At 48.4% G+C, this 15,047-nt stretch overlaps 1 protein-coding gene across 1 annotated transcript in view; it reads left to right on the top strand.

Annotated features, from left to right (window-relative positions):
* Otoa (otoancorin) overlaps positions 1–15,047 on the top strand; it is a 69,738-nt gene that overhangs the window by 41,439 nt on the left and 13,252 nt on the right. Inside the window, exons 16-24 of the mRNA XM_070004015.1 lie at positions 359–417; positions 541–658; positions 4,323–4,396; positions 5,549–5,684; positions 6,271–6,461; positions 8,222–8,315; positions 8,608–8,734; positions 11,007–11,194; positions 13,032–13,187. Coding sequence (XP_069860116.1) covers positions 359–417; positions 541–658; positions 4,323–4,396; positions 5,549–5,684; positions 6,271–6,461; positions 8,222–8,315; positions 8,608–8,734; positions 11,007–11,194; positions 13,032–13,187 — 1,143 coding nt within the window. The remainder of the gene's footprint in view (positions 1–358; positions 418–540; positions 659–4,322; positions 4,397–5,548; positions 5,685–6,270; positions 6,462–8,221; positions 8,316–8,607; positions 8,735–11,006; positions 11,195–13,031; positions 13,188–15,047) is intronic.

Genomic DNA, 15,047 nt, shown 5'->3' with positions numbered 1-15,047 from the left:
GAATCTGATCAACATTCATTTTCTGCATATATGGACATACCAAAGTCAGTCCCCCTGTGTTGATGCTAATAAAATGTCTGGCCAGGCACAGTGGCTCATGTCTGTCATGAGCTACTCAGGAGGCTGAGATAGGAGGATCACAGTTGGAAGCCAACCCAAGCAGGAAAGTGTGTGAGACTCTTCTCTCCAATGAACCACAAAAAGCCAGAAGTGGGCTCAGGTGGTAGGTAGAGTGCCAGCCTTAGGCAAAAGAGCTCAGAGACAGCATCCAGGTCCCGAGTTCAAATCAAACTCCAGGACTGGCACACACACAAAAATGTTGGAGGGGAAAAAATCTGTCATTCTTTCTCCTTCCCAGGCCTTGTTCCTGTATGAGCAGCTGTGGAAGACTGCTGATGTGCCTGAGCAGCTCCTGAGGTAGGAAAACCAATCACAGCCTGAGGCTGAAGCACTCTCTGGACTCTTCTAGGAAAGCCTGGAGGGCTCCTTGGTCCCTTTCTCCCTCTCTCCATCCCTCCTGATCCCCACTTTGTTTTGCAGTATTGGGCAGCTTGTCAAAGGGGTGACATGCGCACACATAGATGCCATGAGCACAGACTTCTTCCTGGCCCACGTCCAGCATTTTGAGAACAGTCTCTCATTGCTTTCACCAAACCAGGTACCACTCTCCTGCTTCCCTTCCCTCTCCCTGCCACTCATGGGGTTGCTTTATGGGGGGGGGCATGTGAAGATCGTGATGGCAGAAGTATTAACCTCTAAGCAATAACTTGGGGCCAAATATTGAGCCAGATTTTCTCTAGTCTCTTTCTCTCTCCTTTGCTCCTCCTTCTCTCTCTTTCTCTCCTTCCCTCCCTCCCTCCCTCCCTCCCTCTCTTCCTCCCTCCCTCCTTCCTTCCTTCCTTCCTCCCTCCCTCCCTCCCTCCCTTCCTTCCTTCCTTCCTTCCTTCCTTCCCTCTTTCCTTCCTTCCTTCCTTCCCTCCTTCCTTCCTTCCCTTCTTCCTTCCTTCCTTCCCTCCCTCCCTCCCTCCCTCCTTCCTCCCTTCCTTCCTTCCTTCCTTCCTCTCTTTCTTTTTCTGATGGCCTCTTGAGACTTGAACTCAGGACTTGAGTGCTGTTCCTGAGCTTGTTTTGCTTCAAGGCTAGCACTCTACCACTTGAGCCACAGCTCTACTTCCATTTTTTTTAAATTTTTACTGGAGATAAGGGTCTCACAGACTCTCCTGCCTAGGCTGGGTTTGAACCACTATTGTCAGATCTCAACCTCCTGAGTAGCTAGGATGACAGGCATGAGCCACTGGTGCCTGGCTCCAGTTTTAAGTCTCCAAATACCTTTATCTCTATAGTCTCCTCCTCCTTCTTTTCTTCCTCCTCCTGTTCTTTTTGCTCCTTGAATTTGAACTCAGGGCCCTGAACTTGCTAGGGAGATGCTTTACCACTTGAGCCATACCTCAAACCTTTACTTAAGAAAAAGGGTTCTTTTTTTTTAATTGTGAAAATACTGTACAGAGGAGTTACAATTACATTTCTTATCAAGCATTGTTGCCTCCTCCTTTGTTTCCACTTCCTATCCTTTCCCATCTCCCCCAGAAAAAGGTTTCTTTCTGAGTGTTAAATCAGCAGCCTAGAGAACACCACTGGTATTCAGCCAAGGGATAGGTTTATTCTGGAACTACAGCCTGGCCCCAGGCCAAGTTGGTACTCCACATGGCTGGGAAAGAGACCAGCCCCAGGTAAAGGGAGGTGAGACCAGGTAAGGGGAGGTGTGCCCACGTCTGGGAAGGGTGTGGCCACATTGCATTGGTTATATGACCTCAGTGGAGGGGGTATGTGACTGCCTCCAGGTGTGCCAGTTGCCTGGGTAATGCAGACACTAGGCAGAGACTTAGCCAAGAGGAGGGAGGAGTCTGCTTGCCTTCCCATGGCCAGTAGCCAGAATTATAGACATGAGCCACTATGCCTGGCCTGCTTTAGTGATTTTTTCAAATCCAGCCTGGCACTGTTTTCCTTAGGGCTAGCCTGGAACATGAGTTTGTTTGGCCTATGTGATATACCACACTTGGGCTAGTCTCCTTTTCTCCCTCCCTCCCTCCCTCCCTCCCTCCATCCCTCCTTCCCTCCCTCTCTTTTCTTCCTTCCTTCTTTCCTCTCTTCCTTCCATCTTCCTCCCTCCTCTCCATCCCTTTCCCCCTCCTCTTTTTCTTATTATCATTGTCTTCTTCTTTTTTCCTCTTCCTCTTTGTCTTCCTCGTTCTCCTCTTCCTCCTCTCCTCCTCCTCCTCCTTTTCTTCTTTCTTTCCTCCTCCTCCCTCCTCCTCCTCCTGTTCCTCCTCTTTCCTCCTCCTCCTGCTCCTCCTCCTAATAACTCTCTCTCTCTCCCTCTGTCCCTCCATCCCTCTATCCCTTTTTCCTTTCTTTTCCAGTGTTAAGATGGACTCTAGGCCTTGGACAAGTTAAGCAAGAACTACATCCCCAGGCCACAACATTGCATTTCTAATTTAGTCCCTAGTGAGAACCATGAACTGAATTAAAAGTCATCTGAGGCAGGAAAGCCAGCGCTGGGCAAATGGCTGGAGAGCAGGCTGGTGTAGAAGAAGACTTCCAGCTACAATCGTGCTTCCTAGATTCCAAACACCAGTGACTGAGAAAAATGTGTGTGGACTGTTTACAGTTGCTGAAAGTACATCTGTGTTGTATAAAATAAAACAGTATGAAAAAGAGAGATTCCCGGAGTTTCCCCAAGCATGCTGGCCTTCACTCACCAGGGTGCTGTCTTGTCTCCTAGGGGCCCTTTGGCCTGGTCTGGAAACACCTGGTCACAACTGGGGTGAGGGTGGGGGCTACTGCCACCTAGTGGGTGGAGGCCAGGGTTGCACTTTACATCCCTCAAGACAGTTCAATGGAACCAAGTTCAGGGGCTCAGAGGTCAGGGGGGCTGTGGGAGAGCAGCCTCAGGGAGGTAAAGGGAACGGTTGGCTACTGATTTCGAGTTCTTTAATAGCATCCCAAACACATCCACTTGTATTATAAAAACTGCAACCAAAGTCAGATGCTGGTGGCTCATGCCTGGTAATACTAGTTACTTAGGAGGCTTGAGACCTGAAGATCCCAGTTCGAAGCCAGTCTGATCAGGAAAGTCTGGGAGACTCTTATCTCCAGTTAACTAGCAGAAAGTCAGAAGTGGTGCTGTGGTTCAGGTGGTAGAGCTCCAGCCTTGAGTGGAAAAGCTAAGGACAATGCCCAGGGCTTGAGTTCAAGCCCTACTATTGATTGGCACACACATGCAGATACATATGTATATGTATCTATACAGTTATAGTTGTTTTTTTTTTTTCTGGTCGGTTGTGTGGCTTGAACCATGATCCTCAGATCTCAGTCTTCTAAGTAGCTAGGATTATAGGCATGAGCCACCAGCTCCTAGCTTTTTTTTTTTTTCTTTTCTTTTCAGTATTGGGGTTTGAACTCAGGGCCTGGGTGCTGGTCCCTGAGCTCTTTTGTGCAAGGCTGGTGCTCCACCAGTTAAGCCGTAGCTCTACTTCTGGCTTTTTGTGTGAATGTTGGTTGTAGGGCTTGAACTCAGATTCTGGGTGTTGTCCCTGAGCTTTTCTGATCAGGCTAGTGCTCTACCACTTTGAGCCACAGCTCCACTTTGGGTTTTGAGTGGTTAACTGGAAATAAGAGGCTCATGGGGACTTTCCTGTATGGGCTGGCTTTGAATGGTGATCCTCAGATCTCAGCCTCCTGAGTAGCTAATATTACAGACGTGAGCCACTGGCACCCAGCTTACTTTTGGCTTTTTGTGATTAATTGGAAATAAAAGACTTTTCCTGCTCAGGCTGGATTTGAAATTAGGTCCTCAGATCTCAGCTTCTGAATAGCTAGGATTACAGGAGTGAGCAACCGGTGCCCAACTCTGTATATATGTATACATGTATATATGTATGTAGGTGTCTATACATACATAGATGTCACATAAAGTTAATAAATGTAATTCTGTCTTGCTGAGACAAAGTGTTTACAACAGGAGTCTATTGTGTGCATGTACTGTAATTTATAGCAATGTGGTTATACGCCACTTATCTTGCCATTATAAACTAAGTTGGGATGATGACTCCACACTTAGTTGCTTGTGAGCGCTCATCTCTCTAGTTTGCTTCAGTTTCCTCATCTGTAAACTGCTGCAGAATAGCAGTGCCTGTATCCCAGGGTGCTCTGTTAGGTGAACGAGCATATTCATGAAGTCTTCAGAACAGGGCCGGGTGCACAAGAAACTGTTTCTGCTCTCCTTCAGCTTGGACTCACTTGCTAGCGTATTAACCCTGCAGGTTAACTGTTTGGCGTGGAAATACTGGGAAGTTTCCAGGTCATCTATGCCACCTTTTCTCTTGGCCACGCTCCCGTAAGTGAACATCTGCCCCCTTGCTGGCCCAGCAGAGAGGAGGGTAGGGGGTGGAGACCATGGGAGCCAATGGGATTCTCTCTTGCTCTCTCATATCCCTGGGTCAAGGGGAATCAGAGGCCAGCTAAGCCCCGCCCTCCACATTAGAGCTTTTTCTTTTCTTTTACTTTTGTGCCTGTACTGGGCCTTGAACTCAGGTCTTGGGTGCTGTCCCTAGGCTTTTTTTTTTTTTTTTTGGTCGGTTGTGGGGCTTGAACTCTGGGCTTGGGCATTATCCCTCAGCTCTTCAGCTCAAGACAAGTGAGCTACAACTTGAGCCACAATGCTACTTCCAGTTTTCTAGTGATTTATTGGAGATAAGAGTCTCACGGACTTTCCTGTCCCGGCTGGCTTTGAACTGTGATCCTCAGATCTCAGCCTCCTGAGTAGCTAGGATGACAGGTGTGAGCCACCAGCACCCGGCTTGTCCCTAGGCTTTTTTTCCTCAAGGCTAGTGCTCTACCACTTTGAGCTCCAGCCCACTTTTGGTTTTCTGGTGGTTAATTGTGGTTAAGAGTCTCATGGACTTTCCTGCTCTGGCTGGCTTTGAACCATGATCCTCAGATCTGGGCATCCTGAGTAGCTAGAATTACAGGCATGAGCCAACCAGCAGTACTAGGTTTTAAATTCAGTGCTTCATGGTTACTAGGCTGGTACTCTACCACTAAGTCGTTCCTCCAGCCTTTTTGGCTGTGGTTACTTTTGAGGAGCATGATAGGAAGTTCATTTCTCTCCCCTAGGAGAAGAGCATGCTGGAGAGTTTGCAGAGAGGAGCATGCTGGGGAGTTCTCAGGAGAGGAGCATGCTGGGAAGTTTGCAGGAGAGGAGCATGCTGAGAAGTTTGCAGGAGAAGAGCATGCTGGGAAGTGTGTAGGAGACAAGCATACTGGAGAGTTTGCAGGGAGGAGCATACTGGAGAGTTTGCAGGGAGGAGCATGCTGGGAAGTTTGCAGGAGAAGAGCATGCTGGGGAGTTTGCAGGGGAAGAGCATGCTGGGGAGTTTGCAGGGGAAGAGCATGCTGGGGAGGTCACAGGAGAGGAGCATGCTGGGTAGGGGGTTTGTAGCTCCCAGTGCTGATGTAGGCTGGAATCTGGGGTCTCCCCTGTGTCCAGGGCCCACTTTCTGGCTTCAGTGCCCGCCTCGCGCTGTGGGCCCTTCCTGGTCAGCCTGGGGAAGAGCCGCCTGGACCGCTTGGTTTTGGATTCCCACAAGAGGAGCTTGGTCCTCAGGAAAGTGCAGGAATGTCTGGTAAGGACGGCGCGCGCACGGCCCTCCCCTCTGGTTCTGTGGCCATCCCCGGGGCCCTGGGGACATTGGGTGGGGTCTTGAGCCCCCTGAGGTGGGCAGGAGGTGGACTTGTGGGTCCCAAGGCAGTGCTGAACTCCTGCACATCCCTGGAGCAAGTGGAGGATGCCTAGGCTAGTGTTCTTCACACTCTTCTAGGGGCAGAAATCAGTGTCTCAACCGGGCGCTGCGGCTCACATCTGTCATCCCAGTTACTCAGGAGGCTGAGATCTGAGGATCATGGATCGAAGCCAGCAGGAAAGTCCATGAGACTCTCATCTCCAATAAACCGCCAGAAAACTGGAAATGGCGCTGTGGTTCAAGAGCACTAGCCTTGAACTGAAGAACTCAAGGATAGCACCCAGAACCCAAACAAACCAGGACAAAAATCCCCAAACCCCAAACCGAAACCCAAACCAAAAAAAATCAGTGATCCCTGGCAGGGATGGTGGTGATTCAGAGCCTGTGAATCTTGGGGAGATTTGGGGGTTTGGGGCTGACTCTGTGACCTGGACCCCAAAGTCTCCCATCAGCTCCTCTTTGCTTTCAGGGGGGCTCTGTTGCCGACGAGTTCGCCGTGGACATCATGGGGAGTCTGCTGTGTCACTTGCCAGGGACTGCCATTGAGAGAGACATCTCCCCTCGAGCCTGGGCCTCTGTCCTTCACAGCCTCCAAGGCTGCCCACGCCTCAGCCCCGAGCAGAGGGCCGCCCTGAGGCACAGACTCCTGGAACAGTCCGGGTGAGGGGCCAGGCTGGGCTCTGGGGACTGGCATGCTGCCAGCCATGGCTGTCCACAGCCTAGCATGGTGACCACTGACATGCCTTGGGACAGAAAAGAGTGTGAAATATGACACTTTTTATGGGGGGGGCACTGGGAATTGTACTCAGAGCTTCATGCTCTACCACCTGAGCCATGCCTCCAGCCCTTTTTGCTTTATTTTATTTTATTTATTTTGGGTCTGGTCATGGGGCCTGAACTCTGGGCCTGGGCGCTGTTCCTCAGCTCTTCAGCTCAAGACTAGCGCTCTACCACTTGAGCCACAGCGCCACTTCCAGCTATTTCTTCTTATGTGGTGCTGAGGAATCAAACCCAGGGCCTCATGCATGCAAGGCAAGCGCTCTACCACTGAGCCACCTTCCCAGCCCCTTTAGTTTGTTTTTAAGATAGGGTCTTGTACTCTTGGTGAGAAAACAGACATGCACCATCACACCTGGCTTATTGGTTGAGATGGGGTCACATTAACTTTACACCTCAAACCACAATCCTCTTAATCTCTAACTCTCAAATAGCTGGGATTATAGAAAGGCCCAACAGCATTTGGCCCAAAAGTGGCCAGTTGTTCCCCCCTTGGTCCCTGCACCACTCCCTCAGGTAAGTACAGAGCATAACCTTTTACCACCAGAACTGAAGTTACATTGGCATTAAGATAGAGGTGATTAGCCCAGGGCCAGTGGCTCACATCTGTAATCCCAGCTACCCAGGAGGCTGAGATCTGAGGATCACAGTTCAAAGCCAGCCCAGGCAGGAAAGTGCATGAGACTCTTATCTCCAATTAACCACCAGAAAACTGGAAGTGGTGCTGTGTTTCAAATGGTAGAGTGCTCACCTTGAACTGAAGAGCTAAGGGACAGCACCCAGGCCCAGAGTTCAAGCCCCCCATGACTGACAAAAAAAAAAAAAAAAAGAAGAAAAGAGAGTGGTAAACTACAGTAGACATTCATTGTCTAAAAACAGTGAATTCTGGTTCGGTACTATTCTATCAGATTCAAGAGAAATTTTGTTTTCCTGTACGAATAGACTGTTGAGGTAATTTAAAAAGGATCAACGGTATCACTGTACTCTTGTTGAGGAAGGGAGACAGGAAACAATATGGTATAAGTGGCAGAAACTGGATCATTCCAACTGAAAACAGAGGGAGTGGAATGCAATGGGAAACTCCAGGGGTGGGCTTCGAGCCTGGCTAGATCTGGGTTCTCAAATGATGTTCTCGAGAACCTTCCTCTCACCCCTCTGCTGGGCATTCCTGGGTGTGGCCCTTTGTGTCTGCATGTGATAACAAGAATTGGCCTCCAATCGCCTCTTTATTGGGGGATAGTCAGAAAAATCAAAGGTAGTACTGTCAGATTTCCCAGGGTGGCACTGCTGGTCAGTCATTATCATGTGCAGTGTTTGAAAATAAAGGATTGGGGGTGGGCAATGGTGCCCTCCACTGCGTACTTTTTTTTTTGGTCGGTCGTGGGGCTTGAACTCTGGGCCTGGGTGCTGTCCTTCAGCTCTTCAACTCAAGGCGAGTGCTCTACCACTTGAGCTACAGCACCACTTCTGGTTTTCTGGTGGTTTATTGGAGATAGGAGTCTCACAGTCTCTCCTGCCCGGGCTGGCTTTGAACCGCGATCCTCAGATCTCAGCCTCCTGAGTAGCTAGGATTACAGGCGTGAGCCACCAGCGCCCGGCTCACTGCGTACTTTTTCACTTCACTGTTGATGATCTTTCCTTAGCCCCCCTGAGAACTGGACAGCTGAGATGACAAAGGATCTGGGGCCTTTCCTGGCACTTTTCTCAGGAAGTGAATTACACTCCATTGCCTTAAAGGTATCTACTCTGTCTTTTCTTTCTTTTTGCTTTTGGTGCCAGTCTTGGGGCTTGAACTCAGGGCCTGGACGCTGTCCCTGAGCTTTTTTCACTCAAGGCTAACACTCTCCTACTTGAGCCACAGCTGTTCTTCGTGCATTTTTGGTGGTTAATTGGAGAGAAGATTGTCATAGACGTCCCTGTTCCCGCTGGCTTTCAACTGTGATCCTCAGATCTCAGCCTCCTGAGTAGCTAGGATGACAGGTGTGAACCATTGGCGCCCAGCTTTGACTTGATCTTCTTACCCACACAGTTTCCTGATATACTTCAGCAAACAGCATCCACAATGGCGGGGACACTGCCTCCTGCATTCCTCTGGGCTGTCTTTGAATCTGTCCGGAATAGTAGCAACAGGACCCCCAGTTTGGACCCAGTGTCTGGTGAGAGTTTCTGGGATGCCCCATCCCATGTCAAGGGGCAAGAATTGGGGCTGAGTCTCTGCTAGTAAGAGCCCTGTCTTACTTTTGTTTTTTTTTGGTCGGTCGTGGGGCTTGAACTCTGAGCCTGGGCACTGTCCCTCAGCTCTTCAGCTCAAGGCGAGTGCTCTACCACTTGAGCTACAGCGCCACTTCTGGTTTTTGGTGGTTTATTGGAGATAAGAGTCTCAAGGTCTCTCCTGCCCGGGCTGGTTTTGAACCGAGATCCTCAGATCTCAGCCTCCTGAGTAGCTAGGATTACAGGCGTGAGCCACCAGCGCCCGGCCCCTGTCTTACTTTCTGATGGAAGGAAAAGCAATAGAATGGTGAAAGCCACAAGCCAGTGGATGACCTTTCTGTAAAGGGATTTGAGGTCAGTGGCAGTCTGTTTGATAAGCGAATGCGCATAGCAAACATTTCAGGAGCATTGGCTTAGAGGCCCAGCATGATGTAGCAGCTCAATATGGCGGGCGAGGGGGATCGGCTGGCTGGATTTGAAGCCTATCTGTCCCTTCCTGGCTGTGTGACTTCGAGTCAGCTCTTATACCAATCTGTGCCTCCTTTTTCTTCTTTAGAAAAATGGAACAGAACAGAACCTAACAGAAGCCGTGGGTTATTGAAAGGATGAGTGGATTCACATCAGGAGGCAGGAAAATGCTCAGAAAGTTGTCTGATATTTTTTTACTGCCCTTCTAGTTCATCTACGAAGTGCACACTTGTTCCAGGCCTGAGGAAACAAATTTAATTAGAACCAATAAAAATTATAGGCCGGGCACCGGTAGCGCATGCCTGTAATCCTAGCTACTCAGGAGGCTGAAATCTGAGGATTGTGGCTCAAAGCCACCCGGGCAGGAAATTCTGTGAGACTCTTATCTCCAATAAACCACTAGAAAACTGGAAGTGGCGCTGTGGCTCAAGCAGTAGAACACTTGCCTTGAGCTGAAGAGCGCAGGGACAGCGCCCAAGCCCAGAGTTCAAGCCCCAGGACTGGCACAAAACAACAACGAAAACAATGTGAAGACCCAAGGGATTGTGGGAGCTAGCCTTGTGGGTATTTGCAGTCATGGCCTTCCAGGCGAGGGCTGGCAGACACCAGGGGTACAAGCAGGACAGGAATGAGGCCCGTGTGCTTAGAGGGGACACAAGACCAGGCCAGTGCTGTGGTGGTAATAGAGACCCCCCCCCCCCGCTTTGACATGGGACATTGAGCAAAGAGCCCCAGTCTGGCTGTGTCTCCCTTGGGTGACGTTGCTCTGTGTGTACTGTCTGTCCCCCATCGCTCTCCCATGAGCCAGGCACCATGAGTTTCTCAGTTCCTCTTTTTTCTTTCTTAAAATTTTTTTTGGGGCTAAGACTGGGACTTGAACCCCGTACCTGACACTGGCTGGCACTCTCTTACCACTTCTCACTTCTGGCTTTTTTTATTCTGCTGGTTCATTGCACATAAGAGTCTCTCAGATTTGTCTGCCTGGGCTGGCCTTGAACTGCGATCCTCAGATCTCAGCCTCCTGAGTAGTTAGGATGACGGGTATGAGTCACCAGCTCCTGGAACTCCTAATTCTGGGTTGGAAACTCAGATGTGTGGAGGGCTAGGCAGACACCATAAATAACAATGGTTCACATTTATTTATTAAGTGATTACTGTTGGCCTAGCTTGTGTAAGTGCTTTTTTTTTTTTTTTTCTTTTTGTGGTCGTGGGTCTTGAACTCTGGGCCTGGGTGCTGTCCCTCAGCTCTTCAGCTCAAGGCTAGTGCTCTACCACTTGAACCACAGCTCCACTTCCGGTTTCTTCTGCTTATGTGGTGCTGAGGAATCGAACCCAGGGCCTCATGCATGCAAGGCAAGTGCTCTACCACTGAGCCACCTTCCCAGCCCCTGTGTAAGGGCTTTTTATCACAGCCATCCAGCAAGGTGATTTGGTCTTCATTTCACAAGCGAGGAAATGGAAGCATACAGGGATGCACTAGCTTTGGATCTGAGGCTGACCCTGCTGATCACCACCAGCTCTTCTTGCCCAGGGGAAGCTCCATCTTTGTGTCCAAGGCTGTACAAACTATTGGCCCCTCCATAATTTTGTTACCCGGAAATGAAAATGGCTGAAGTGGAATTCAAGCTGGACCTTGATTCCTCAGTCCGATCTGAGAGGGGAAGAATATTACTCAGTAGAGAAAAATGGCATCTCCTTACATCCTCCTTGCTCCGCTCCACCCCTTTCCCTGTATCTCCCACGCCTCAGGATGCCATGGAAATGCCGCTCCCTCCTCTGATGCCATCTTCAGGTTGGCTGAAGCCAATGCCTGCTGGAAGGCAGAGGACCTGCTCTGCATGGAGGAGGACACGTTCCTTAAGAACGTAGAGCTGCTGGGGACCATCCGGGGTTTCAGCCACCCCCAGCTGATGGCTCTGAAGGAGAAGGCCATTCAGGTGAGGTTCATTCCTCAGAGAAGAATCCAACAGAAGAACAAATGCCCGGTCTCCCCGCGAACTCCTCCTTTCTGTGTGTGGACTCTGGGGAGAAATGTGTACCTTGTTACCATGTGGAAATTTCCCTGCCTGTGGCTCACGTGATGGCGTGCCAGCCTTTAGCAAGAAAGCCAAGGAAGAGTGTGAAACCATGAGTTCAAGTCTTAATACTAGTGCACATGTGCACACACACACACAAACACACACACACAAATCTTGGAAATAGAATTTCTGGGTGTAAGATAATAGATATTTATTAAGCTTTTGATAAATATATCTGAGTTACCATTTCAAAGACATGTACCAAATCATCAACAAATGAGGGTACCCTTCCCAATGGCATATATGAGCATTCTAGCTGAGGAGGCTGAGATTTGAGGATCGTGGTTTAAAGCCAGTCTGGGCAGGAAAGTCTGTGAGATGCTTATCTCCAATAAACTACTTAAAAAATAAATTAAAGCCAGAAGTGGATCATTGTTTTTCACCTATTGTTAATACTAGAGCCAACATGGTCTCTTGAATTGTTTTTTCTTTTTGTGCTTTTTTTTCCTCTCTCTCAAAGCTAGTGCTTGACCATTTTAGCTACACAGCTCCACTTCTGGCTGTTTGGTGGTTAATTGGAGATAAATGTCTTTAATTCTTGCCTGGGCTGGCTTTGAACTATGATCCTCAGATCTCATCCTTTTTTTTGTTGTTAGTCGTGGGCCTGAACTCTGGACCTGGGCGCTGTCCCTCAGCTCTTCAGCTCAAGGCTAGCGCTCTACCACTTGAGCAACAGCGCCACTTCCTGCTTTTTCTGCTTATGTGGTGCTGAGGAATCGAACCCAGGGCCTCATGCATGCAAGGCAAGCACTCTACCACTAAGCCACCTTCCCAGCCCAGATCTCATCCTCTTGAGAAGCTAGGATTACAGGCATGAGCCACTGATGCCTGGTTCTTTAATTGTTTTTAATGTCCATTTCTTTTTGACTGCCAGTGAACCTTTTTTCTACATGTTTATTTCTTTCTCAAATTTCCTGTTCATGTCTTTTCTTTGGAGAAAACAAATATTCATCCTTTTCACACATATATATATATATATATATATATATATGAAATATACATATACACACATATATGAATGATTCATTCTATGTTTGTTTTATGAACTTCTTCAGGCCACTATAAGAAAATGTCTCACACTGGATAAGTTAGAACAGAATTTGTTTTCTTGTGTGCTGGAAATTAGGACCTGGGTACTGTTGCTTAGGTTTTTCACTCAAGGTCGCTCTCTACCACTTGAGCCACAGCTTCACTTACAGCTTTTGGTGGTTAGAGAAGGGAGTTTCACAGACTTTACTGCTTCAGCTGACTTTTAACTAAGATCCTTGGATCTCAGTCTCCTGAAGAGGAGGGATTACAGGCATTAGTAATGGTGCCCGGCTAGAGCAGAAATGTCTCTTGGTTCTGGAATCTGGACATCCACTTTTAAGGCACAGGTGGATTCTGAACATATAGTAAAGTTTCTAATACATGCTATTTCTTGTCTATGCTATTTCCTTGTAGTATTCTCGCATTCTTGTGAGTCTTCATGACTTCCAAAGGCCCCTTTGTGTGTGTGTGTGTGTGTGTGTGTGTGTGTGTGTGTGTGTGTGTGTGTGTGTGTATGCCTGTCCTGGTGCTTGAACTCAGAGCCTAGGTGCTAGTTCCTGAGCTTTTTGCTTAAGGCCAGTGTTGTACTACTTAACCCTCAGTGCCACACAGAGAGATACTAGCAAATGCTAGCACTAATGTCTGATCTACTTCCTCCCACGTACAGGTCTGGGATGCACCTGCGCACTGGAGAGAGTACCACATCGTTGCCCTGGGGCGAACTGCGCTGGCTCTCAACGAGAGCGAGCTGGAACAGCTGGACCTGAGCTCCATAGATACGGTGGCCTCCCTGGGCCAGCAGACCGAGTGGACGCCAGGGCAGGTGGGTGGATGTCCCTGGGGCATGGCATGTCCTCCTTCTCTCTTAGTCTGTCCTTGAGATCTGTAATATTGCTAATAGCTGCTCACATCTCATTAGTGCTGGCACCTTTGAGTCTGATTCTCAGGACTGATTTTTCTTCTAGCTCAGTCATTTGTTTTTGTTGCTAAGCATTGTAATTTCAACTAGGTTTCACATTGCTGAGTGCTTGGACTTAGTTAAATTCCTTCAATTGGTCTTTGTTCTGGTCTACTTTCAACTATTTTCAAGCTCAAAAAGAAAAAGGAAGAAAGGAAGAAAGAAAAGGAAGGAAGGAAGGAAGGAGGGAGGGAGGGAGAGAGGAAGAAAAGGAAAAGAAAAAAGAAAGAGACACTGTATGAAAGGAAATGTTTGAGCTCTTTTTGAGCTCTTTCTTTCTTCCTTTCCCTCCCCCCCTCTGTCTTTCTCTCTTTCTTTTTTCCTGGGGCTAGAACTCAAGGCCTGTATGTTGTCCCTGAGCTTTTTAGCTCAAGGCTAATGCTTTACCACTTTGAGCTGTAGCTCCATTTCCGGTTTTCTGGCAGTTAATTGGAGGGTTTCTAGGACTTTCCTGCCTGAGCTGGCTTTGAGCTGCGATCTTCATATCTCAGCCTTATGAGAAGCTAGGATTACAGGCGTGAGCCACTACTGGCCTTTTCCTTCCTTCCCTCCCTCCCTCCCTCCCTCCCTCCCTCCCTCCCTTCCTTCCTTCCTTCCTTCCTTCCTTCCTTCCTTCCTTCCTTCCTTCCTTCCTTCCTTCCTTCCTTCCTTCCTTCCACTCTGTCTCTGTCTCTGTCTGTCTGTCTTCTGTCTCTCTCTCTCTTTTTTTTTTTTTTTTGCCAGTCCTGGGGCTTGAACTCAGGGCCTGAGCTTCTTTTGCTCAAGGCTAGCACTTGAGCCACAGCGCCACTTCCAACTTTTTCTGTGTTTGTGGTGCTGAGGAATCAAACCCAGGCTTTATGCATGCTAGGCAAGTACTCTATCACTAAGCCACATTCCCAGTTCCCCTGCCCCCTACCCCCCCCCCTTTTTTTTTTTCCTGTTCAGACACTTGGACTCAAACTTGGTATCTGATGTTTTACTCATTGGTTGGTGCTCTACCGAGTCACACTTTTAGCTCCTTTTATGGCAGGATGGTCTATTTTCTATGGTTATTCTTATTATTGAGTCCTGGCTTTCCCAGGTTCTGCTTAGTACTCCATAATACTCTGTTGATTTCAAAATCTTCAGCTCTGGCTGGTGGGAGTGTGAACTCTTTCAAACTCCATGTGAACTTGTCTGCTGCCTTTCCACTTTTTCTTTTCCTTCTCTTTCTCATTCTCTCTCTTTCTTCTTTCTCTCCTTTCTCTTTCTTTCCTTCCCTCTTTCTTTTTTCATATCCTATCTTTAAAAAAGTTAATTTATTAAAAAGGTGATGTACAGAAGGGATCACAGTTATGAGTCAGGTAATGAGTGCATTTCCTTTCATACAGTGTCTCTCTTTTTTCTTTCTCTCTCTCTCTCTTCCTTCCTTCCTTCCTTCCTTCCTTCCTTCCTTCCTTCCTCCCTCCCTCCTCTCTCTCTCTCTCTCTCTCTCTCTCTCTCTCTCTCTCTCTCTCTCTCTCTCTCTCCCCACCCCCCATGCCTATCCTGGGCTTGAATGCAGCCTGGGTGCTGTCCTTTCATGTTCAAAGCTAGTGTTCTACTGCTTGAGCCACATCTCCACTTCTGGCTTTTTTCGTGGTTAGTTGAAAATAACAATCTTGTGGACTTCCCTTCCTGGGTTGGCTTTGAACCGTGATCCTCAGATCTCCTGAGAAGTTAAGGTACAGGTGTGAGCCACTAGCACCTGGCTGCCTGCTCACT

Source organism: Dipodomys merriami, unplaced genomic scaffold (assembly GCF_024711535.1).
Source record: "Dipodomys merriami isolate MVZ:Mamm:240054 unplaced genomic scaffold, mDipMer1.0.p SCAF_62, whole genome shotgun sequence".
Taxonomy (NCBI): Eukaryota; Metazoa; Chordata; class Mammalia; order Rodentia; family Heteromyidae; genus Dipodomys; species Dipodomys merriami.
This window is presented reverse-complemented; position numbering and strand designations above follow the sequence as displayed.